This window comes from Aegilops tauschii, chromosome 4 (genome assembly GCF_002575655.3).
Source record: "Aegilops tauschii subsp. strangulata cultivar AL8/78 chromosome 4, Aet v6.0, whole genome shotgun sequence".
NCBI lineage: Eukaryota > Viridiplantae > Streptophyta > Magnoliopsida > Poales > Poaceae > Aegilops > Aegilops tauschii.
In genome coordinates, this window is record NC_053038.3 from 1,759,598 (window position 1) to 1,785,218 (window position 25,621).

Below are 25,621 nucleotides of genomic sequence, written 5' to 3' on the forward strand. Positions count from 1 at the left end.
AAACTGTATGTAACCCGCCGTAATCAAAGGGATGATGTCACGTCATTAATCAGAAAAAACTTTATGACGTCATAATGAATCTTTGTATTAATCATCCATTTCGAGAATCGAGGCGCCTTTGCTGTTAAGATAATGATCATGCCTCCTCGGTTTCCATGCCTGCCATTCACTCTTCACCTTTCCCCTTATAAATAGGCATGGGGGGTTCTTTTTCACCTTTACCCCGTTCCCCTTTCTTCTTCTTCCTCGCGTAGTCCGTCGCCGCACGAGCTCCACCGCACCGTCGACCCTCGCGAGCTGCATCAACATGGATGCTGCATCAACCTAAACGAACTAGAAAACTGCGGCGCCCTTCTGTTGCCCATCAATATCGTCAGGTATTCACCTTTCCTGATTTTCAATCTGCATTAGGGTTTCTTAGTTCGTCGGCGTTCATCAGTGTTCATCGTGCCCACTGGTAGTTCATCCTTCCTACTGCTTAGTTGAATCTCAATATAGTACTGAAGCCATGCGGTAGTAGTTTTAGCATATGTTTCTTCAATGCAGATCCATCTTGTCCCTTCAAGCTTCATTTTCAATAGGCCAGTTCTTCCGCCATAGTCTAGGTTTAAGAATAGTTTTTCCTTTCTGAACTATCATAGATCCATGAATACAGCTGTAATCTGGGAAATCTATTTATGCAACACTTAGCAGATTTTTTAAAACTTCCATACTTACAGACTGCTAACTCGCCGTACCACCCACGGCGGCTTATATAAAACTCTTGTGACCCGCCAGCCTCTGGCCGGCTTAAAAACTTGCAAACAGCTCTATACTGTAATATTAATCTACCGTATTTATTTCCTGCTCACAGCTTTCTTACTTCCGGCTCCCCATGACTAAGACACCCACCACCTGCGATTGGATCCCTTCCAAAGTTACTGAAGAGACCCTCAATGAATATGTGACCATGGGTGTTTTAGCCGCCAAAGAAGTCATTCACTGGCGGGCTCCAGATCATGAATGCCCTCCTGAACCTCAAGAGGGTGAGGTCGTAGTCTTTACAGATCATCTGCTCCGTGGCTTTTCCCCGCCCGGTTCAAAGTTCTTTCGAGATGTGCTGCATTTTTACAACCTTCATCCTCAAGATATTGGTCCCAATTCTGCCTCCAATATATGCAATTTCCAAGTGCTCTTGGCGATGAACCCTCTATAGATCTGTTCAGAGATCATTATTATATCAACCGCCAAACTGAAATGCCCGATGGGCTTAGTCTTGAACTCGGAGGTATTTCAATTCAAAGGCGGAGAGATGTGACCTTCCCAGCCGCCACCCTGCCGAGTCATCCTAAAGACTGGAACTTCACCTGGTTCTACTGCAAAGATACCTCCCCAGAAGGAGAAAACCCCCTGCCGGGTTATCGTCCACATCGTGTTCCTACCAGCGGCCCACTGCCAGGCCAGACGACTGCTTTAGAACGTGGTCTTTATTCTTCCACTTTTTCAAAGATCCAGGCCTTTATTGCAAACGGCTTAACCGAAATTGATCTTGTTCGCCGCTGGGTTTCGTGGAGAATTCTGCCTTTAAGCTGCCACCCCGGCTTAATGTGTGAATTTACTGGAAATACCACAGATCCACTGCGTTACAATTCCACCGAGTTAACTGAAAAGGAGATCAATGAGTCTGTCAAATCGCTTCTTAGCGAGTCATTGGCAAATTGCAGCAAGACAGGTCTTGCCCCTTACTGTACTCTTAACCTTCCCCGCGGTGGCAGGTGCTGGTGGTGGGGGCTGCTGTCGCCGCCGTGCCACTCGTCTCCCGGCCCGCTCCGGTGGCATGTGAGATGTCCTTCCTTCTTCTCCCAATCCATCCATCCATCCATGACCGTAGGTAGAATGATCAAAACTAATCCTGATGGATGTGGTATATATATCTAAATAACTGTAGTCGCGGCGGCGGATGGCAAGTTCATGCCGGTCATCGACCGGATGGCCGACTACTCCTTCGTCTACCCGTTCGGATGGCAGGTACTCTCCATCCTGTAAACAACCATGCAGCACTCCATGAATCCTCATCCTCTGCTCTGCTCTGCTCCATTCAGTCAGTGTGACACACACTACACTTGGTGCTCTGTTCTTCATCCTGGATGGTCACTTACTAATGTTCATGCCAAATAATTCCCTGCAGGAGGTGTTTGTGCAAGGGCAGGACAAGGTGTACAAGGACGTGATCGAGCCGTTGGAGAGCGTGAGCATCAACATGATCGCCACCACCAAGGAAGACATTCGAGACCTCGGCCCGCCCGACCAGGTCCTTCCTCCACTCCACTCCATTCCACCTGGTCATATGCTTTTTCAGATAGATCAAACCCTGCACGGTGCAGTTTCTTCAAATCTAAATCTGATCTATTATGTGTAATGTGTTGTTTTCTCCAGGTCGCCGAGGCTTTGGTACGGAAAGTCCTATCTCAGCCCACGCAGAAGACCAAGTTGATCGAGGCAAAAGAGGTGTCACTAGTAGAAAAGGGCCTTTAGTCCCGGTTCATAAGGGCCTTTAGTCCCGGTTCTGGAACCGGGACTAAAGGGTCGTTACTAAAGCCTCCCCCTTTAGTCCCGGTTCTTACATTAATCGGGACTAAAGGCCTCCACGTGGCCGCTGCCTAGACGTCCACCTTTAGTCCCGGTTGGTAACACCAACCGGTACTAAAGAAATTTTATGATTTCTTTTTTGAATTTTTATTTTGATTTTCAAATTTCTGAATTATTTTAACCTCTAATCTCTAATCACCCCTCATCACTGCTCAATTTAACCTCTAATCTTTAATCACCCCTCATCATTCCAAATCATCTAACTTCCCGGACGGTCACCCATCCTCTCACTACTCCAGCCTGAGCACGCTTAACTTCCGGGTTCTATTCTCCCTCGTTTCCAAGTCTGCACTTCTTGTTTTCCTGACAATAGTAAGATGTCAATCCTATTAACCCTCAGGAATTTAGCTTGAGCATGAAGTCACACATTTCACTGTTTGAGTTTGAAAGTATTGTTCTAAAAAACAATAATTATTTAGTAACACTAATATTTCTTGAATAAGTAGTTGGACCATAGTTTGACCACAGTTTGACCAGATTTGACCAAAATTCAAAAAAACTGAAATAATTATTTAGTAACACTAATATTTCTTGAATAATTAGTTTGACCATTGTTTGAATATAGTTTGACCAGATTTGACCAAAATTCAAAAAAACTGAAATAATTATTTAGTAACACTAATAGTCTTGAATAATTATTTAGTAACACTAATACTTCTTGAATAAGTAGTTTGACCATAGTTTGACCAGATTTAACAGAAATTCAAAAAAACATAAATTTGAGCATAACTTTTTTTCCTTTTAGAATTTGAGGATTCGAAAAATTTGCAAACAAGCCGTAGGCAGTCAAAATCGGATGCGGATTTTCATACTGAACATTTTGATATATTATACTTTTTTTCTGACATCGTATGCAAAAGTTATAGCCGTTTTACATTTTCCCTACACTTTTTGCAAAACATGTCCAAATTTAAATTTTTAAATTTTCCTAACTAGTACATGTAGTAACATAACTACATCTGGAAGAATTTTAATTTTTGAAAGTTTTTATCATTTTCTTTTGCTTTTTACAAAACTGAAAAGGCGATCCAAGGGGGGGTGGGGTGGGTGTAGAGTTTGAAAATAGGACCTTTAGTACCGGTTCGTGCCATGATCCGGTACTAATGCCTCAAACCCCATTAGTACCGGTTGGTGGCTGGAACCGGGACTAAAGGTCCAACCTTTAGTCCCGGTTGGTGCCACAAACCGGTACTAATGGGCATCGCACCCTTTAGTCCCGGTTCGTGGCACCAACCGGGACTAAAGGTCCCATTTGAACCGGGACTAATGCCTGTACGGTGCCCTAGCCGCTTGAACCAGGACTAATGCTTACATTAGTCCCGGTTCGTAATGCAACCGGGATTAATGCTCTTTTCTGGCTGAACCAAAACCCTGTTTTCTACTAGTGTGTGTGCACATTTTCTGTTTTTTTTAGGAACATTAGCAGGTGCTCTGCTTTTTCATTAAGTAAGGGCAAGAGAATTACAAGTTACATTATAGAACAAGAGTATGGGGGTTCCGTTTGCGAGATCAGTGACGGCTGTTCAAAGGATAAAATCGCTACATGTCATTAAATCCTCGCAACAGAGGTGTACCTGTTTTGATTAAATTGGAAATATATGTTTATGTCATTATTGGTTGATACATTTACAATTACATATGCTAAAAAAAGCATGACTTAGACATCCCTAAAATATATCCATTTACATTTTAGTAGATAACAGGGGCGCATAAATCTATAGAACTCCGTGACATGTATTTCTCGCTCGGAGACCCTTGTGTGAGAAATGTGAGAGGTAGAAACAAAGTGTTTGTTCTTGTTAGAGACCAGTTGTACTTCTTCCAGCCCCAAACTACAAATAAATCTGCGTCGATCCACTTTGGTGAGCAATCCTTATATATTTCTCATGTAAGCGTCGCCAACTGTTGTCTAAGAATAAGGTGATTCTGTCTTACTTCTATATCTTATGCATTTGTTATTGTTCATTATACTTTCTATCATTCCTGAGGAACTCCACATGTCATCCTAACATTTTACCTGGAGAAGTATGAGCGCTGCTGTAGCATCAAATTATCAAATCCGTCGCACATAAACTATCTAATATTTTTTGGTTAGGGTTGCATAAGCAAATATCTTTTTTTGTCGAATATCCTATTGTTGTCAACTTTACATGCTGCTCTTTTGTGCATCATTCTTTTCGTATATGTTTGTTGTTAAACGCACAAGATGCATTTCATTGTCCAGACATATAGATGGAAGAGCTTACTACACTTTCGAGTTCACTGCTCAGGATCCAAATTTCACAAGACACGTGCTTGGCACAATCACCATAGCAAATGGTATTAACTCCTATCTGGCGTCATTGTTTTCTCTCTCGATAAGATGACATGTTAGTTGTAAACTTCAATCAACTTCTCTTGCACGATTTCTGCTCTTTGGCTTGTTTTGAAAATGCTTGACTGATGATGTCACTTGTCGGTGGTCACTGCTATCTACTATCTCCTCATTGTGCAAGGGATGTTGCAGGCAAATTTTACACGCCGGCGACGGGTGCAAACGAGAGGAGATGGGACAAGATGAAGGACAGGCTTCATACAATCGTCGACTCCTTCAAAATCGAAACAAAAGTGTCAGGGTGTCTGAGGCTTTGTGTTGATTTTCTTTGTTGTTGGTTTGTTCATTTTCAGAGCTGCAGCTGGCGCGAGGTTGAGCACTAAATGTTGGGAATACAGATTCTACTGATCTTTTTTATTTCTTCTGAAATATGTGATTTCAAAATACTCTTATCAGTATGTATATCATTTCACACTGTGTACTGCGGTCCTTGGAGTAACGAGATCCAGACTATTGTAAATGAGTCAACATAAGCAATGTTAATTAGAAGCATCATGTGCGTATTCTTATTCAAATTCGGAGCCAAATTTACCACGGATAGAACATATTTCTTGGCTCGTGTGTAAGTCTCTGGCCAACTTGGCAAATACAAAGAAGCTGTAAGATATTCTTCATGGATATATAACATGCCTATGAATATACAGTAAGAAGGCCAGACCCTCCCCTCGCGTCGCCCTCTCGAGGGCGACTCGGGGGCGACCAACCTCCCCGTCCGCCTCCTCCCCTTATCGATCTATCCTCGCCGCCGCCGGAGACAGGCGCCGGGTCCCCCGCACGGCCGCCGATGAGGGTGGTGGCGAGGCCCTCGGCCGCGACGCCGCTCGGGCTCGGGCCTAGGGTTTGAGGCGGCGGCCTCTGCTGGTGAGGGCGGCGTCGTCTTGGCGGCGGGCGGCGCTCGCCGGAGTTGAGGGCCGCGTCTACTCGGCCGCGCGGGCGGCGAGTGGGCGGTGGATGCGGGCACCGCGTGGAGGGATCCCCGGCTGCTCTCCTTCGCCAGATTTGAAGACGGCGCCACCGTGCTGCTGCTTCCTCCTCGTCAGTCCGGCCGGATCCGGTGGCGGACTGCGCGGATGTGGGGTTGGGAGCTCTGGATCGGAGTAATTTCTTGGCCGGCTGCGGCGGCCACGACGCCGGCGGCGCTCCAGGCGTTGTTCCCTTCTTGAAGGCGGCTTCGAGATCCAGCTCCCTCCCCCTCGTCCTCCCCCTGCACCCGGGTGAAAACCCACAACTTTGGTTGGGCGGCGGCGGTGCCCGGCTCCGTCACCTTCTTGAAGGCGCCGCTTTGGGTCCGCGGGGAGGTGGGACTGCTGCAGCGCGTTCTTGGCGTTCCTGATGGCGGTGGTTCTCTCTTTAGTGGTGTCGCTTCGCCCTGGCGGTCGGATGGTCCGGCTCTCGTGGTGTTTGTGGTGCCCAACTCTTCGCCGTGTCTTCCTGGGGTGCTCCCGTCCCGTTCAGAGAGGCTGGAGGTGGAGCGGCTTCATCTTGCACGGAGCTTCGGTGGAGATGTCAAGTCATGCCTGACTGACAGGTGCTACGCTTTGTCATGCCTGATCGGCAGGTGCTACGCACGACAGATTTTCCAAAGACTTCAAGCTGTGTCGGCTGGTGGTACTTGGCAGCATGGTGCTGAGGTGTATCAGTGGCGACCGCGACGTGCTCAGCTGTTTGCGCGCAGGGAGGAGGTGCCGTTGGGCGTCGTGGTGGCGTCGACGATAGCTGGACCGAGCAAGGTTGATGCATCAGTACAGTTCTGAAGATGGAGAAGTGGCAGTTGGCGGCGGCGGCCTCTGAGTGCACGCCGGACCGGTGAGACCCATGCCCGGCAGGCGACCTGGATGGGACCTCAGGTCTTAGATGTTAGGTTTGGCTGCGATGTCTGTTTGGTATTAGGCCCAGGCTATCTGCGCCCCTTCATCAACTGGATAGAGTTGCTTAGACGGCGGCTTTAGTCTTACTGTTGTATTACTTTGTAAGGTCTTGTGAGAATAATTAATAAAGTGGTTGTATGCATCGCCCAGATGCAGAGGCCGGGGGTCATCCTCCTTTTCTAAAAAAAATATAACATGCCTATGACTTGCACTGTTAAAATCTTTTGTTGTTGCTGTGCCCTATCAGAATGTTACTTCCACAATAGTGCAACATGGAAAAGAATAATAATGCAGAAAATGCGCATGCGCATGGAGCTACCCCGATGTATAGAAGGGTTCTAGCTAATTGCTCAAGAGGCAGGTTGCATCAGGCCAGGCTGGGGGTCAGAACTTCCTTTTTGAAAAAAAGGTAAGCTGCATCAAGCACACGTTGTAGAGAGGTTCGAGAAGATTTCACATAACAAAAATGGATACACCTTCTGCATCAATAACATTTGAACCTATGCAAATGTGCATGTTAAGGATTGCCATGGGCACATGGTTCAGGGGTAAGGAAGATAGCAGCTCTCCATGACCAACCAAAGTAATTAAGAAAGAGAGTACATCAGTTTATGCAAATGGGAATGTTGAAAAAAAAAAATCAATTCTGCACAAGTAAAATAATATTCATTCTTCAAGACCAAATGGGTTCTATTACCATTACCAACAACAACAGAGGCATTTGAATAATTGATACAAACATTTAGTCACTTATAAACACATAGTCACTCCAGGACTCGCATACGAGTACGAATGAACCAAGGGAGACCTCCCATGCTTCCATTTAAAGGATTTTATCAAAAGTAAATGATACCACAATGATAGTTTCCTATCTTATTCACACCATGTTTTCCACACTTCAAACATGCATCAACTTGCTGACAGACAACTTGTTGCTAACGTGACCGACTCAGATTCACGAGGCGCTCTGCTACCTCTATCATTGTTGGTCTCTGATCCACATCAAGGCTAAGGCATTCTACAGCCATCTCTGCCAAACTATCAAGAAGCTCTAAATCTCTTGTTAGTGCAATATCCTTGTCAGAATACTCAGTTGCTTTCTTCTCTTTCTTGTGAGCTTCAAGTTATGTGCCAAGCTGTTGTTATCAGAATATGTGGCCTTCTTCCTACTAATAAGCTCTAGGATCACAACTCCAAAACTATAGACATCACTTTTTTCGGTTAGAAGGCCTGTTTCTAGATATAATGGATCCATATAACTCCTATCACCAATTACCGATTGGGTATGTTCTTTATCTCTTGCAATCAACCTTGATATGCCAAAGTCAGAGATCTTCGGCGCAAATGTATCATCCAAGAGTATATTTGCTGGTTTAACATCACTGTGTAGTATCTTGGTAGTGGTTTTCGAATGCATATACGCTAGACCATCTGCTGATTCTGCAACAATTTTTAAACGGAGATCCATGTTGAGGGGTAGCTTGTTGTCACTATGAAGGATGTCTTCTAGGCTACCTTTAGAGAGAAACTCATAGACCAGCATTGGTATATCAACTTCTAGGCAACAACCTTTGAGCCTAACAATGTTCTTGTGGATGACTTGAGACTGGATGATAACTTCGTTTTTAAATTGCTCAATCTCTAGCACACTGCCACTGATCGGCTTCTTTACTGCAACTAGTTCATTGCCAATGAGGCCCTTGTAAACTTCACCGAAGCCACCTTTTCCTATGAAATTGCTTTTCTTTATAATGGGCTTGAGCTCTTCCTTTTTGAAGATTTTTATGAATTTTGCCTTCTCTAATATAGGCCCGCCGTTCCTTGTGTAAAACTCATTCGTCTTCTTCTTCTCTTTCCAAAGAAAATAAATGAATAATGCAACCATGGCTAGAATAAAAGCTGCTGCCGCTGCATGGAGAAGGTACATACTTGTTTTATATCAGTAAAATTTGCAGTGACTATCTGAGAGTAGCAAAGAAGAGTATATAAAAAAGAAATGATTCTTTTTATATCTATTTGGAATTTGTAAAAAGTATTGGATTAACATGAACTAGCATCAAATTAATGTCGACATCAAGACTGCCAAAGGGATTAAAACTCCAGCCGCGGGAAAAAATGCGTGAAAGAGAATCACAAGGTGTAGAACAAAAAAGAATTAAAATCACAAAGACCTATATCTGTATTGGGACAGTTAGGATGTAGTTGTACAACCAACTGGACAAACTAATTTTTCTTAAAGAACAGATATACTATCCCTTTAGCACTTTGTGTGTTTGACTCTACTTCTGCTACTTATGTGTGTGTGTTCGGTGTGAACATTTGTTGGACCTTGTGGCTCTGGTGGTTTCTTTATTTAAAAAGCAGGGTGAAAGCCTTTTTTGGGTAAGAACAGATATATCTCCATTATATATATTAATATTCGTCAGAAAGTGTGTATATACCATTTATATGCTGACGAAAAAAGAGCATCCATATAGACGCAACTAGCCCAGAAGAAACCTGGATTAATCATATGGACGCAATTACCCACAATCACCTTAGCAACTAGAGGGAATATCTCTTTGCAGGTTCCTGCTATGCCATCACCCTTCATTCCGCGCTTGCATGGACAGTCGTAGCCTCGAAGCCTGTTCTTGCAGACCCCATTGCTCGAGCATGGATACAATGCAGGGTTCTTGCATTCATCGATATCTTGAAATTTGAAAAGATGGAGTAAATTAATCAAGGTTGGCATGCAAATGTGTGTAATAACACAGTAGTAATACTAGTACTCCATTAGTATATACTCCCTGTGCCCCAAAATAAGCGTCGCAGATTTAGTACAATTAATGTTAGTACAACTTTATACCAAAACAGCGACAATTATTTTTGACACGGAGGAAGTAGCTAGTTAATTAGTTACGTACCTTGGCATCCATTGGTGAGGTAAGGGTTGCCCTCATAGTACTCGTCGCACCAGCAGACATAGTTATAGCCGGATAATTTGCTTGTGTTGGTGCAGAAGCTGTTGCCGCTGAGGCAGGCATAGTTGTGAGGCGGCTGCTGGCCTTCCGGTGGGCAGGAACTGTTCTGGTCGGCGACGATGGAGAAATCGAGCACGAAGGGGACGCCCCTCTGGAACCTCTTGGACATGGCCTGGTAGCCATACATGTCCGGCCTCCGGCGTGGAGAAGTTGTACCACGCGCTCTCCACCAGCATCCCGTAGGAGCACGGCGTTTCTTCTATCCCGTACGTGTTGTTGTTTGGCCTGAACGAGACAGCGAACAGGGGGAGGTTCCCCTCCCGCGTTTATTTTGTTAATTCCAAATTGCATTCAAATCCATTCTTTCTCATAACTTGAGAATATGTACAGCGCAGAACAGAAAAGAAGGCAGATTTTATCCGGCTCGCCGCAGGGGAATCTCCACTCACTGCTTCCCCTAATATCCTCCCTTTACCACATCATGAGGACAGGGGTCAAGGTCGGCCAGTGAGACGATGGGGGATAAGCTTCATCGTCGATCGGGCCAAAGGGAAATCGCAGCAGCCATACCCCATGCAGGAGCCGATGGTGGCCGACGTGTAGCTGCCGGTGGAGGCGTAGGAGGTGCAGGACGTGTAGAACCATGGGTCCGAGCTCGGCGTGTCCATGTACATGCGGCTTCCCAGCCTGGCCTCCACGCTTGTGCCGACCCCAACGAGAAGGTTGCGCTTCGTCGACAGGTTAATGGGCAGCACGGTTATGGACGGCCCGACCACGGTCAGCTGGAGGTTGAGCACCTGCTCGCCGGCGGATTTGCTGCAGTAGGACGAGACTGTGCCGTACGCCCAGGCCTCGTTCCGTGGGAGGGCGATCTCGACCAGCTCGATCGGTGACGGCGGTATGGCCGAGTCGTTTTTATTTCGAAAAGGGGGACTCCTCGACCTCTGCATCAGAACGATGCATATGGCCACATTTATAAATAAATAAAGCAGCTCGTATGGCCGAGTCGTTGACCAGGAGAAAGCGGGTGGCGTTGAATACCCTGGCCTCACTCGTCTTCTGGTACGTCGTGTTGGTGGAGGCGAGGAAGGCGCGGGCGCCGTTGCAGCTCACCTGGTACCTGTAGTCGAGGGAGCAGCCGGGGCCGATGCCGAACGGGAAGGGGATGCTCATGTTGCCGCACTTGTCCTGGCATCCCGGGTGTGCCATGGGCGGCTGCGGCCAGGATGAAGATGAACGCGGCCAGCCATACAACCTCGGGGTAAAACCGTGAGCAGCTGGGCGTGGCCATGGTGTTCGTTGTACGGAGTATGGATGGATGCACCAAAGTCTGCACTTAGACTTGGAGAAGAGGTGTTAATTCGGAGCTAAGGATGGTGTTGGGTAGGATATGGTGCCGGTAAGATAATTTCATACGCATACTTATGTTTTTTATGGGTGTAATAAAAACATACTCGTACCCTACCCATCGGGCAATGACCTGCTCATTTAGCGGATCGAAATCAGACTGATGATGAGTGGTGGAGAAACAGTAAGAGATGTGAGATACACACATGACTGACCCTTCTGGGCTGCATGACACTACGAAGAAGGCGGGCCAGATGGCCTAATAGAGGTGGCTTCATGGCGTTGCCCACGGCAACATCCTCAGTGGCAGCATGCCCCGCGATCGCGGCACCCATCCGATTTGGCCAGTATGGCCGATGACATGTAATTTATAAGTTAAATGCATGACCCGTTTATGTGACAAATTTTATATGGCTTAGTGAGAGAGAAGATTTAAATACATTGCATATTTTTTTAAATAAAACATTGTTTAGTCGGACGTTGAGGTGAACACTTTGCATGTTGAGAGAATTGAGACCAATTTCTTAAGAGTATAAGATTAGTCACTGAACAAACATACAAGGGACACAACAAAGAACCATGAGAAAAAAGGCTGGCCGGCGGCTAACGATGCCAAAATGACCGTGACCTTTAAAAAAGAATACTACAACACACTCTCAACTTTCAGCCAACAACTCTTGGCAATGCAAGAGAGAGACCCAAACAAAAGGATGCGACAAGAGAGGTACTTGCCCTGTAATATAAGAAGTTCTGAGATGAGGATGTTTACGGATATTCATTTCGGTGCCCGGGCTCATCTGCACCAGGTGAAGCATAAATTCGTTAAAAATAGTGAAAATTTTGTAAAATTCTAAACTTTTTTTAGGTGGAAGATGTTCTAATGTGTGATGTATGTGCCAAACTTCGGCTTATTCGGACATCTGAGGAGCTCATGGCAAAAAGGACAAAACCGGTCAAAACATGCTAAATTTTTTAAATAATACAATTTTTTTTAAAATTACAGAAATAATACGCAGAAAAAAGAATTTACAAGAATAATACACCGTCGGCCCACTGCAGGCCGACTGAGCCCAGTCGGCCCACAGCAGGCCGATCGGCTATCAGGAGGCCGACTGCAGGCCGGGCAGCCACGCGGCGGCCTGTGGTTGGTCGTGCCACGTCGCGAGGGGGGAGGCAGCGGCCTGTCGGCGTGGTGCGCCCCTGTCGGCTTGCCGCTCGCCGATCGGCCACCTGGTGGCCGACAGGGTGCGGCCGACCTGACGCGCACTGGCCAGCCCGCCCTTATCCTCTCCCTCTCTCTGCATTATTTCTTCTCCCTAGCCTTCTCCCCTGCCCGCCCATACCCTCTCCTTCCTCCATTATTCTTCTCCCGTGGCTTATTCTGCTGTGTTCTTCCTCCTCCTCTCTCTACAGAAAAATGGCACACATTTGTACACCTAAATGAGCTACATTTTCGCGATTTTGGCACCGTGAATGGGTTCAACTCATTTAGGGCAGCCAAAAGAGGTGTCGATCTACTGACGGGGTAGCTCGTGGTGGTCGTGGCGAGCATTTTGGTGGAGGTGGTGGTGGTGAAGTTGGGGCAGTGTTCGTCGTTGGGGCAGTTGGGGTGGTGAGGTGGTGGTGGTGGTGGAGGTGGTGGAGGTGGTGGAGGTGGTGGTGGTGGTGGAGGTCGTTCGTCGTTCGTCGTTCGTCGTTCGTCGTTCGTCGTTCGTCGTTCGTCGTTCGTCGTTCTTCGTTCGTGGTTCTTCGTTCTTCGTTCGCACGCACGCTTCAAGGGTATATTTCAGCCCTCATTTTATTTTTCGTAGGTGCTCCGGGAGTATACGTAAATATTGTTATTTGCCGCGGTAGTAAACGTAAATATTTGTGTGCGATTATTATGTTTTGGCCCGGTAGTATACGGAAATATTGTTATTTGCCCCGGTAGTATACGTAAATATTATTCGTTCGCACGCACGCTTCGTTCGATGTGAAAATAAATTTGTGTACGATTATTGTTATTTGCCCCGGTAGTATACGTAAATATTTGTAGTTGCTATGGCAAATATTCGTAATATAGTTGTAGGTGTGTGAATTGTATTAGTTGTTAGTGGGATAATAAGTTGTTGCTTAATACTTGACACGTACACAGGTGCGGGATAAAAAGTTGGAAACATGAATAAGAAGTTGGAAAGAAGAGACAATTTTTTTTGAAGAGTTGGGGTCGGCATGTGCATAGCATGTTAGTTTGACGAAAATTTAATAAGCAAGCAAAAAATAGGAAAAGTAGAACTACATGTTAAAAAACGTTTCAGTCCGTACCCGATGCGAATATGAAGCGGATTACCCGCTAACCTTTATTATGCATATTTTCTAAAGTATAACCCATAACAAGCAATGCCACACTGTTTTTTTTAAACGGCCACGCTGTAGTTTAACAAAAAAACTTCTTAGCAAGGAACAATTTTACATGATCGTAGAAATAAGACGCATGCCTTTTTCTAAATTATTTTAACATAGATTAAAATAAAAAATACATCAACATGGCCATATAATTCAAATAAACTGAATTATCAACATGACCTATTTATTATTAGTAAACATGGGCCTATTTATTATATTATTTACTATGGTCCTGGTAATATATATATATATAGTCATGTCTAATAATTGTATTTCTATGTTGAAAAAAAATAGGTGAGTCAAGATGTCCAATGTAGTGAAGTTGAGATTTTACTATGGTCCTGGTACTGTCCAAACAAATGAGTTGGGAGCAGATCTGAGTGAATTTACTCACATAGAGGTTGCAATCAGCGCACCACAAACATGGTCTGTTAGTCAGTTGAAAGAATGGATTGCGGCAAGTTTAGGTCTTGATACTGAAACACACACCGTCGGTGTTCATGCATTGTGGACACGGTCAAGTTCAAAAATTTACTTTTATTTGAGGCCAATAGAGGGAGACTCCGATTGGGTGCGGTGGTTACAAGGTTGTGAACGAAGGGGATGCAATCCTGTTGCTTTAGTGCTTCCCGTCGTGAAGGAGGTCACTGCACATGAAGGGGAGGGTGGCTACGAAGGACAGAGCAGTCATGTAGAAGGAGGAAATGCTTATGGTTACGACCAAGGACGGAGCAGTCAGGTAGAAGGAGGAAATGCTTATGGTTATGAACCAGGGCAGAGTAGTCAGGTAGAAGGAGGAAATGCCGATGGTGATTACAATGGCGAGGTGGACGCTGACGAGGTAGATGGGCACATGCAGAACCAGATGGAAGAAGAAGACACCGATGTTGAAAGGGGTCATGCCGATGATTCTGACGAGTCAGATGAAGAAGAAAATGCAGAGGAGGTCCCGAATCCTGCATGGTGGAATCATGACTTATCATCTGCAATGACCGTGAATGATGGACATGATTCAGCCTGGCAATATCACCAGAACAATATTGCGACGGGTGCTATGTATCCGAACAAGCAAGCCCTGAAGGATGCAATAATTAATTGGGCAATGTCCACGCAAAGGGTTTTCAAAGCTGAGGTGTCCAGTCAGAAATTCCTCACAATGGTATGCAAGAATGCAGATTGTCCCGCAAGGGTGCACGGCTTTCTCCCTAAGTATGGCACAAGTTGGGTGATAAGTGACTTAGTTAATCACACTTGTCTTATTCCCTGCATCCCTCAAGATCATGCCAACCTTTCATCCACGCTTATTGCTCGACTGTTTTACGATGAGATAGTGCAAGGCAAAGCTATGGAAGTGAAGGCAGTGCAGACAAAAGTGTTCGCCAGGTTGAAGTACAAAATTTCTTATGGCAAGGCTTGGAGGGCTAAGCATGCAGCGCTTGAGAGGAGATTTGGTTCTTATTTTGATGCATATGACTCTGTTGTCCACCTTTTCCACACCCTGCAGCAGCGGAATCCAGGCACCTATATCGATGGGTCTTTGCTGAGCTGCTTAGTGGACCGTTGGAGGCCAGAGACCCACACGTTTCACTTCAGATGGGGAGAGATGGCTCCTACTCTGGAGGATGTGTCACTTTTGCTCGGACTACCGTTGGCAGGTCATGCCGTAGGTCCGTTGGACGCACCGGCTGGTTGGGAGCGAGCTCTTACAGAACGTTTTCACGGTGTTTTTCCGGATGCTCCCGATCCGGTATGGGAGCATCACGGACCTAAGTACGAGTGGTTGCTAAATTTCCGGATAATTTCCCCTACCTATTCTCTTCAAGTTATCGCGCATAAAGTTTTACAGAAAATAATTGCGGCTTACTAAAACTTTCTCTTCGCTTAATGCAGATCCAGAACTTCCGGGCGCCCTTGACTGCGGAACAGATCACTCGGAGCCTCGAGGCCTACTTACTGTGGCTTTTCGGCAAGGTGATGTTCACGGAGAACCATGTCACCACTATTAGCGCCCTCTACATCCCTATGGCACTCGAGATAGCGAGCACTCAGACGGCGGATCAGATCAGACAGAGGAGTTGGGGTTCGGCGGTGTTAGCGGCTACATACCGAGGTATGTGCAATGGTTGCCAGCTTACATCGAGAAAGCCAGCCCTTCTTGGATGCCCTCTATTCCTACAGCTGTGGTCGTGGGAGAGGTTCTCTATAGGGCGACCAGATGTACGGGTTCATGAGCCTATAGACGCCATGTTTGATGTTGACGGCATCGACATGCCTACTTTCGGTCTGTGTTGGACTCGTCGCAAGGTATGCACCGTGTTGTAGTTTAATGCAACTTCTTCTGCACAAGAGATCGATCGATGCTAGCGGCTACTAACTTTTATTCTCTGCAGAGACGCTTTGCTAGTGATCAGACCAGGAAGGCGTACACAGCATTGAACGAGCAGTTCGATGCGTACACCGGGGTCATCTGGCAGCCCTACACGGAAGCAGCCATACAAGGGAGATACCCTGCTGGTATGTCTGTGCTATGCACAAGGGACCGAGATTACTGGATGACAAAATCGAAGATCATCTTCGATGTCTTCGTCGAGGAGATGGCACAACAGAGGGTTATGAGGCAATTTGGTCTTCTGCAGATGGAGCTACCTCCCCCTATAGAGAACCCGGTGCCAGCACACATCCACAGGTATTAACCAGTTTTTCAATGTTGCATTTTCTTTCATAGTACTCCATTCGAAGCTTTAGGTAATTGTTGAACACACACCATAATTTTAGGATGACAAGGAAGGGCATGAACAGGACAACTGATGACTGGCTAGTTAGACTAGGGCCGTATGTTATAGAATGGGAGACAGCAAACACAAATCTATGGCACGAGAATCACAATTTCGATCTCGATGAATTCAATCTCTATTTGCGGCGCTACATGACCGGAACACGGTTACGCATTGTTGAGTACTCCCACCCAGAGGAGTTACCGGATCCTACTCCGTCGGATATGTACCCGAGCTATGATACTTCGGGCTCTAGGCAGTACGCGGTAAGATATTTTTTCTTTACGTAATGTTGTCAAATACTTTGACGTGCAAGAGACAGACATTATTAATCGTCATGGAAATTTGCAGGCTACCTTGACACGCGAACTGTACGACGACGTGACCACGTTTGGACGATCACTATCGTCTGGACCTCTTCTTCAACATCGTCCAGTGGTACAGCCCTTCTTGGAAAGAATTCAGAATAAGATACGGACGGTGTACGAGGCTATCACGTGCACCCGAAGAACCGATGTTGTTCAGCACGAGCAGGAGCAGCCGCGTCACTCCATGCAACGACATCAACGACGTCCACGCCTAGCACAGCAGCCGACAACCAGGCCACCCCGTCCTGACCAACCTGGCAGTTCTACGTGGCACCCGCAGCACTTTGGTCCCACGTCGAGCTTCGTGTTTTCTCCACAGCCACAGCAACACGGTCCCTCGTCGAGCTTCGTGTTTTCTCCACAGCCACAGCAGCACGGTCCCTCGTCCAGTTTCGTGTTTCAGCCAGAGCAGACGTCACACCCAGCAGGTATGTGTCTTCATATTTATTGTTTGCAATATTAATTGATGCGACCTCATTCTTCATGATGAACCGTTCCATCGCGTAGGGGCCTATGGATATCAGGCGTCTATGTCGGCATCACATGATACGTGGGGGAGTGATCAACATCCCGAGGACAACATACAGGCTCAGATGTCGCAGCACACCCAGTGGATGAACATGTTTTCGACTCCTCCACCAGGCCCCACACAGGATACACAGCATGACCAGGGAGAGTCTGAGATTCCTCCTCGTCACGTTAGGGCACCCGACAGGTTGGGATGGTCCCCGATTCCAGATCCGCCTCCCCGCCAGGCCAGACGTCGTCACTGACGCTTCTATGTATCTGTATCAGTAGATACATTACCATCTATTTCTGTGTAAGACTTATGTCTATTCTATGTATGAGACAAATGACTATGTACTTATGTACGAGACATATGACTACTACATCTAAATTAAATGGTACGTAACTGAACTCACAACATACAGCATAAAAACTATATGAAGTCATCATCGTCATATGTTCGCGCCAACTTTTTCCCGCCATATGTTCCCGCCAACTTTTTCCCGCCACCCGTTTCCCGCCACCCGTTTCCCTCCTTCCATTTCCCGCCAACCCTTTCCCGCCATATCGCAGTCGTTCTTTCCCGCCATTTTCTCCTCTCTACCTATAAAACCCCCTTCAGACGGAGCTGCATAAGCATTGCAGTGTGCTGGTGGTGAAATTGGAGCACTGTGATGGAGAAGAAGCTGTTGTTCGTCGTTCTTCGTTGGAGCCGGAGCACCGGCAGTTTGGTGGCCGCCGTTCGTCCTTCATCCTTCGCACGCTTCAAGGGTATATTTAAGCCCACATTTTATTTTTCGTAGGTGCTCCGGTAGTTTTTGTTAATATATTTAGATGTCAACTAATTAATCTGTCAATATTTGTAGTTGCTACGGCAAATATTCGTAATATAATTATAGGAGGGTGAATTGTATTAGTTGCTCCGTTAATATTCTGTAATATATAGCGATTTGTGTGTTGCAGATGGCTGAGAGTACTCAGTGGGTGCTTAGCCCTATTGTTCATGTCCAAGGCTTGTCTCCAAGTGTTGTGCAAGTTAGTGAAGTGGACCTCACTTTTGATTGGTTGAAGACTAAATTCATGTTGAAGCAAGGGTTGAAGGAAGACGATTTTGTGTACTACGTCAGCAGGAAGCATTCAGATGGCCCTGGGGAAAGAAAATTGATTGACATAACTGATGATGGCAAGATTCAAGAAATGCTGAGCGAATGGGAATGGAAAAGGGTTGTTCAGTTGCATTGCTACAGGAAACCGAGTTATATGTGATGCATTTGTCATTCGAGATCCGCCTCCCCGCCAGGCCAGACGTCGTCATTGCCGCTCCTATGTATCAGTAGAGACATTACCATCTATTTCTGTGTGAGACTTATGTCTATTCTATGTATGAGACAAATGACTATGTACTTATGTACGAGACATATGCCTACTCTACAAGATCATATTTAGATAGAACATAATATTCATACAACGAGACATTACAAACAACTAGATAGAACTACATCCAAATTAAATGGCACGTAACTGAACTCACAACATACAGCATAAAAACTACATGAAGTCATCATCGTCATCCTCGATCGATGCAGAACTCTTGCCCTTCCACGATGAAGAACTCTTGCCCTTCGACGATGCAGAAACCTTGCCCTTCGATGATGAAGAACTCTTGCCCTTCGATGATGCAGAAACCTTGCCCTTCGATGATGAAGAACTCTTGCCCTTCGACGATGCAGAACCCGAAAGCGGCGGCATGAAGATATCATCTTCGTCCTCGCTCTCCTCAGTCCATAAACATGGATTATTTGCTGCAATCCTTCTGAAAGTTTCACTCTTCGGCACCACTACCTTCTTCCACCTGTCATGCAACCTAAGAAGTTCTTTACGTACCTCCTCATAGGTCCTTTCAGGCCACCCAGAACTACGTAATTGGTGAGCCAACTCATTCATTATGGTGTCACTACCGGTGAGTTCGTCCCATGGAACTATCCTATTATCCATCCTGAAATCGGTAGCTAGCCTCAGAAGAGTCCTGCTCATCCCAGGGTGAAAACTACGATCGAAAGGATAATGGGACATCTCAACTACACTACACTGCAATGCTTATCCAGCTCCGTCTGAAGGGGGTTTTATAGATAGAGACGAGAAAATGGCGGGAAAGAACGACTGCGGTATGGCGGGAAAGGTTGGCGGGAAATGGGAGGAGGGAAACGGGTGGCGGGAAACGGGTGGCGGGATATTGGTTGGCGGGAAATGGGTGGCGGGAAATGGATGGCGGGAAATGGATGGCGGGAAATGGGTGGCGGAAAATGGGTGGCGGGAAAAGCGCAGTTTGGAAATGTCGATAACTTTCAAAACAAATGTTCATCACAATGGAAAAAGTTTCCCGCCTTTCAAAAAATGCATGCAATTTTTTTGGAAAATATGATAAGAAATGGTTCCTGCCACTAAATGAATGTACGTCACCTTTGCTGGAAATATTCTCGTGTTTCCAAAAAATATCCATGACATTCTACAAAATGGTACTCCCTTCATCCCATAATATAAGATGATATTACAATCAACATACTCACATATCACGTGGGTTAACAAATGTTTAGATGGATCATGACATTTTAAGAAAATATTCGCGTGTTTCTAAAAAAAGTTTGTGAAATCAGAAAAGCATTTTAAAAAATGTTGTGTGGTTTAAAAAAATAGTATTTCCATTAATAATGTATTTGAATAAATGTTACCATGTATTCATAACGTGTTAAAATATATACTTTTAAAAAATATTCGCCTGTATTATTAAAAATGGGCATGCACCAGTCGGCCCACAGCAGGCCGGCAGAGCCCAGTCGGCCCACTACAGGCCTATCGGTGTACTGCTGGCCGACTGGACCCTGTCGGCCAACTGCAGGCCGACTGGGCTTGAATCTGGTGGCCGACAGCCCAATCGGCCAGCAGCAAACTGATGGGCCACCAGTCGGCCTGCTGTGGGCCGACTGGGCTCTGTCGGCCTGCAGTAGGCCGATGGTGTATTATTTCTGAAAAATCTTTTTTTGGCGTATTATTTCTGTAATTTTTTTAAAAAAATGTATTATTTAAAAAAATTAGCTCAAAACATTACGTGAACAGTAAACTTTCTTACGACCCCTAAATTTGTCTGTTTTGTTGTGAGCTACTGAAATGTTTAAACTCCGCGAAATTTGGCACATACTTCACGCACATGAGCGTCTAGCATCACAAAAGAAATTCAATTTCATTTTACTATTTAAACAAATTTACTGTTCACACTCGGATGCAGATGCACTCGAGAGCCAAGACGCCGCGTCCGTTTGCTGCAGTGCTAAAGAAAACTACATAACTCTTAGAGTAGTAGTACTAGGGTGGAAGCAATCAATGCAGTGATCAAAATGATGATGACACTAATGATAGAATTAAGGCCTAAGTTAAGATGGTTGCAAAGCTCATCCGTGGGCAACCTAGGCAGTCTGTCTCATTTCCATTACAAAAGACTCCAGAAGTCTGCCCTTTGTAAAGTCTTGGCTATTAGTTTTTTTAGTACCTTCCTTAGTGGGAGTATCATAGTAAATATCATGAATGCCAATTACTCTCTCCGTACCAATGCATAAGTCATCTTACATTGGCACCGCGGCCAAGACGGAGGGGAAAACGAGAGAACTTAATGTTTATTTGCTAATTAATACCGTTGCATGCAATGAATTGACCACTGCATGCCATGCTTGGTACTACCTCCATCCGGGTTTATTGGGCCCCTCCGTATTTTGGGCCAGACTTTGATCATCTATAGACTACTAAAATATAAAATACTCCAGAGTATATACTATAAAAAATTATATTGTTGGATTTGTATTTGAAAGAGCTTTCCAGAAATATAATTTTTGTGGCATATAATTTACATTTCGTTAGTTAAATTATTAGGTCAAACTTTAGTCCAAAATAAGGGGGAGCCTAATAAACCCTGATAGAGGGAGTAGTCTCAAGTCATTAAGAAACATACACGCCTGACGGCTCTTATTGGTTGATTCTTTTATTCATGTCAAGAAACAAGAAACGAGGTAAGAGTTAGTGCACCGCGCCTAAGTGTTTTGGGATTATTTGGTTTTCGTAAGATGACTTATACACCGGTACGGAGGGAGTAGACAATTTGACTGAGGTGGCATGTCAATAAATAAAAAAGAATGATTGTGTATTATATCATGATAGTGTACAATAGTATTAAATTATGTGCTATTATTCTGTGTCATGCAACACAATAAATGAAGTCATCTACTACCTCCGTCCTGATTTATTGGTTCTTTTTGTAATCTGTGCCAATTTTGATCAAAGATTTAACCAACAAAATTTAATGCATGTCAACAAAAATTATATCATTGGATTCGTATTTAAACATAGTTTTCAATGATATAATTTTTTATGACATGCCTGAACATTTTATTAGTTAAATGTATGATCAAAATTTGGCACAAAATACAATGGGGGTCAATAAACCAGGACGGAAGTAGTAAAATACTAATCCATGCTATTATGCACTACGAAGGTAGTATAATATACTAGTATATATGTCGATAAATCACGAGTGGACATGGTTCCATGCAAGGATGGTATCACCTCCGTCCGTTGGCGCGTGATGCATGCAGTTTGCGTACAACGAGCCTCGTATATCAGTTTCTCGGCATCATGTCAATGTCATATAGTTCACGTATTACACGGTCAATAAGTGTGCATGCCCCACCATACAATAACTGCACTCTGATCCCAAGTTATTGTTTACAAGAGTTAATGGACAGCCTGCACCACCACCTGCATTTGCTCCCCATCCTTATTCCATCCAAATACAACAGATCCTCTCTCACTCGTCGTCCTTCTCTAGTTCATCACTCTGTTCATGTGTAGCTAGGTGGAACTCATACGTGGAGATGGCTCTTTTTTGAGATTTTTTTTGAAGATATAGAGTCGTGGCTATACTACAGTCCATGTCCCAAAGCAAAATAAGAGATCATAGTAATTCTTTAGCTCCTCGAGCGACCCCTATAGCGATGGGGTCGCTCTACTCGCACTAATCACCAGAAATTGATGTTCATTTCCTGAAGTCAAATGTGCAGATGTATCTTTTAGGGAAACATAATTAGCTAATACTAGTAGTTTACCATTCTATATTCTGTCAAGCGCTCGCCTAAATGTAATATTTCCCTGCAAGTTAATTATAAATATTTGATGTCAGTGTGAGTTACTGTTTATGCATACTAAAATATTAAATTTCTCCACAAATTATAAGCAAAACATGTGTGCTCTCTAATCCATGATATTGTTCACACTCAGGAGGGAGTATTAATACATCTTTAACACGCACAATCAATGCCTGGCAGAATTTAAACGCACCATTGATTGAACGCGTCTACATCTAAATTGATGGCATTTAAGGCCTGGAAAACAGGCACATGCACGTACACCACTAAGAGGGTGCTTGGATTCAAGAGACTTATTTTAGTCTGACTAAAAATAGTCTTTTTAAAAGGCTAAAGTTCCAAGCACCCCTGACTAGGGGGGGGGGCTAAAACTAGTCTTGAGACTAAAAAATTTTAGCTACTAAAATGTGGATTAGTCCTCTCTCTCCTCATTTAACTCCTCTCCTTTAACACAGGCGAGTTCTGGATTGGAGGGTTTGGAGGATAATAAATGCTCGTTAACTTGATTTTAGTCTCTTTAGTATTTGGATCCAAGCATGAATGAGGCTAGCAAGTTTTAGTCCCACTACTTTTAGTCATGGGACTAAAACGTATCCAAGCGCACCTCTGCTGCATGTCATCAACCTCCCGGTGCTCCTGGAGACAAGAACTCATCCGTTGCCCCGCAGAGACCGGGTCGGGGATCCCACCAAAGGCAATGACCTCCTCAAATCATGCTCCTCATCTTTCAGAATTACAAAGTTGTTTATTCGACACGTGAAAGGTCGGTGGAAGGAACACATATTGGATGCTGCCAGCTACACGAGGTTCAATGATCACACGGGGCGCAACCAGGACCAGGAATGGGGCTTAGGCAGGCCGTTCGACGAGAGTGTCATCATATGGCACATCACAACGGACTTGTGCTTCTACCAAAAGTTTGACGCAGCAGCTAGTGATGAAAATGCCAAGGGATGCATGGAAATCTCCAACTACAGGTTATACCTACTGTTCATCAATCCTGAGATGCTACTGCCCGGCACGAACCGGAATCTATTCAAGACTGCTAATACTGAACTGGAGGAGATCCTCAAGGATGACAAGCCATTCCTCGAGCTCCTCAAGAGAAAAGGGCCATCACCCGAGGAAATGGAAAAAGGACTTATGGACCGAATTATCGCTAAGTTGCAGCCCCCGGAATGCAAAGAAGAAGATCCAGGAAACAAGAGTCGAACAGGCTGTAAAGGTTTCATCTACAAGGTCAAGTTGGTGTGGAAAGAAGCAGCAGAAGAAGAAAAAAGAGAGTAGAAGAAGAAAAACAGAGAAAAGGAGAAGAAGAAGAAGAAGAAGAAGAAGAAGTTGGGTGCACAAAATTGCCCGTGGATACACAAAAAGCTTTTATCCAGGATGCCTGGAAGATTTCTGAAGAATTGTTGGCTTTGGGTGATGAGAAAATGTAGGAGGTGATTTAGGGTGTGTGGGATGGAGATGCTCTGCTTCTGGGCCAGTAGGTGCCGAGGGTACCTACATGCCAAGAGTTTGGGCACTGGCGGGGAGCTGCTCTCATATATCTGGCTCCTGCTATCGTGCATGGGGATGGAGACCTTGCCGGAGAGGCTGCAGAGGACGGAGCCTTCGAGTGCAGGAGGAAACGCCGGTGCCCCTCCATCAACTTCCCAGGTCAGCACCCCCAGAGGTCTCATGAAGCTGCTGCCGCTGCTGCTGGCGCATCTACCTCTGGACCTGAAGAAATACAACCAGCTTTATAACCTGAGAAATCATTATCTCTGTGGTGTTCATTTCCTTGGGTTCATTGCTTGCAGCTGCTCGATCGTTATGCAGAGCTTGCTGCACTAGTCCAGTTTGATGCCTGGCAGTCTGTTTGTGTGCGGTTGTCAGATTACAACGTCTATGGCATGCCTTAATGCTTAAATCTTTTAAGTAATAAAGCGCCCCTTTTCGAAAAATGGTATGGATGCCAGATTACTGTCCCGTGTTCAATTCTGAAGCATCAGTGGGTTTGTAAGAGTGGATTTGGTGTGATTAGAGTCGTCTCAACCGATTGTTTACCCGGTTGATGTAATGAATGTACCGCTACCCAAAGGTCAGAGAAATTGCAGTGGTGTTTAATTTTCCTCAATCTCCAAGATTTTAGAACTCCGTGAGCATGTGATCTACCAGATAGACCAGCTGAGTAACCTACCAAACTATTGCTGTTGGTAATTGTCAGTCCATGAAGTTGTGCAGCGCCCACAGCACCATGGCCGTGGAGTGAGACCCAGTCCCCACCGCCACGTACACCTTCTTCATCTTCTTGCCGTCGCCGGAGGAGGAGAAGGACTGCTCCGGTGAGTCTGCGGCCGCCTCCAAGAGCAGCTCAGGTCAGCTTTGGAATTGTCCCTGCGTTTTGGATTGGCTCCTCTGCTTTTTGGACTTTCTTCTCCATCCACACCATTCTTTACTAATCCTATACTAGTTATTTTAATCTTTATCTGACTCATTCCATGGTACTAATTGTGCATAGGTAGATTGACTTGACAATTTGTCATGTTTATTTATGCAGTAGATTGCCTAGTAGCTGTACACACTCACCTGCTGCTATGCCACCTGCAACTTCCTCTACATTAGTGGGCATGGCTGCTCATCTCCTGCGCTCATCGCCATCACCCACGGTTGCTCTGCTCCTACACTCCGACTTGCCTTGTCGCGCCGCCAACACACAGATCCTATCTTCACTTGGAAATCATCAGAAAACCCTTTTTTTGCTGCTGTTAACCTACACGTTTACATATGCCAATGCTATGCTCCTTAGTTTATATTCCCTCTCTAAAGAAATATAAGAGTGCTTAGACCACTAAAGTAGTGATCTAAATGCTCTTGTATTTCTTTACCGAGGGAGTACTTTGGAAGTTGAAGCGAGTGGATATTGGTCGCCGACGCATTTTCTGCCGACCTGGCAGTACCGCCTATTATACTTTGGAAGTTGAGGGTGTTTTGGAGAAGCTGATGTGTGGCACGGGAATGTGTGGCCAAGGATTAGTTTTTGGTTAGGTCTGTCCCTCCCGTGCAGTTCTGTGATTTGTTGACTTGGCAAAGCAAAGCGCATTGTTTGGTATTACCTCATGGTGGGGGACAATTTGTTCCCCATTTGAAAGCAGTCCTTGATGGCATCACCAGCATATATGTGAATCCATCAGCAGCTACCTTATTAATTATTCTAAGATACCTCAACACAAATT

At 45.2% G+C, this 25,621-nt stretch overlaps 4 protein-coding genes across 4 annotated transcripts; 2 read left to right on the forward strand and 2 right to left on the reverse strand.

The window, feature by feature from the left end:
* Positions 1 to 874: 874 nt before the first annotated feature.
* Positions 875 to 5,325, forward strand: LOC109777519 (psbP-like protein 1, chloroplastic). Its single transcript, XM_020336142.2, has 7 exons — positions 875 to 1,025; positions 1,738 to 1,818; positions 1,928 to 2,007; positions 2,168 to 2,290; positions 2,416 to 2,489; positions 4,853 to 4,947; positions 5,135 to 5,325. The coding sequence occupies exons 1-7, from the start codon at positions 875 to 877 to the stop codon at positions 5,323 to 5,325; spliced, it is 795 nt and encodes a 264-aa protein (XP_020191731.2).
* A 2,608-nt stretch (positions 5,326 to 7,933) lies between these two features.
* On the reverse strand, positions 7,934 to 10,020 carry LOC109777520 (wall-associated receptor kinase 1-like). Its single transcript, XM_073497307.1, has 3 exons — positions 9,777 to 10,020; positions 9,397 to 9,561; positions 7,934 to 8,778 (listed from the first exon to the last, which is right to left on the reverse strand). The coding sequence occupies exons 1-3, from the start codon at positions 10,018 to 10,020 to the stop codon at positions 7,934 to 7,936; spliced, it is 1,254 nt and encodes a 417-aa protein (XP_073353408.1).
* A 307-nt stretch (positions 10,021 to 10,327) lies between these two features.
* LOC141020577 (wall-associated receptor kinase-like 6) lies at positions 10,328 to 11,042 on the reverse strand. Its single transcript, XM_073497295.1, has 2 exons — positions 10,875 to 11,042; positions 10,328 to 10,777 (listed from the first exon to the last, which is right to left on the reverse strand). The coding sequence occupies exons 1-2, from the start codon at positions 11,040 to 11,042 to the stop codon at positions 10,328 to 10,330; spliced, it is 618 nt and encodes a 205-aa protein (XP_073353396.1).
* Positions 11,043 to 15,367: 4,325 nt separating this feature from the next.
* LOC120962355 (serine/threonine-protein phosphatase 7 long form homolog) lies at positions 15,368 to 16,348 on the forward strand. Its single transcript, XM_040386139.3, has 2 exons — positions 15,368 to 15,869; positions 15,956 to 16,348. Exons 1-2 carry the CDS (start codon positions 15,450 to 15,452, stop codon positions 16,256 to 16,258), a joined length of 723 nt encoding a protein of 240 aa, XP_040242073.2. The 5' UTR covers positions 15,368 to 15,449; the 3' UTR covers positions 16,259 to 16,348.
* Positions 16,349 to 25,621: the final 9,273 nt, after the last annotated feature.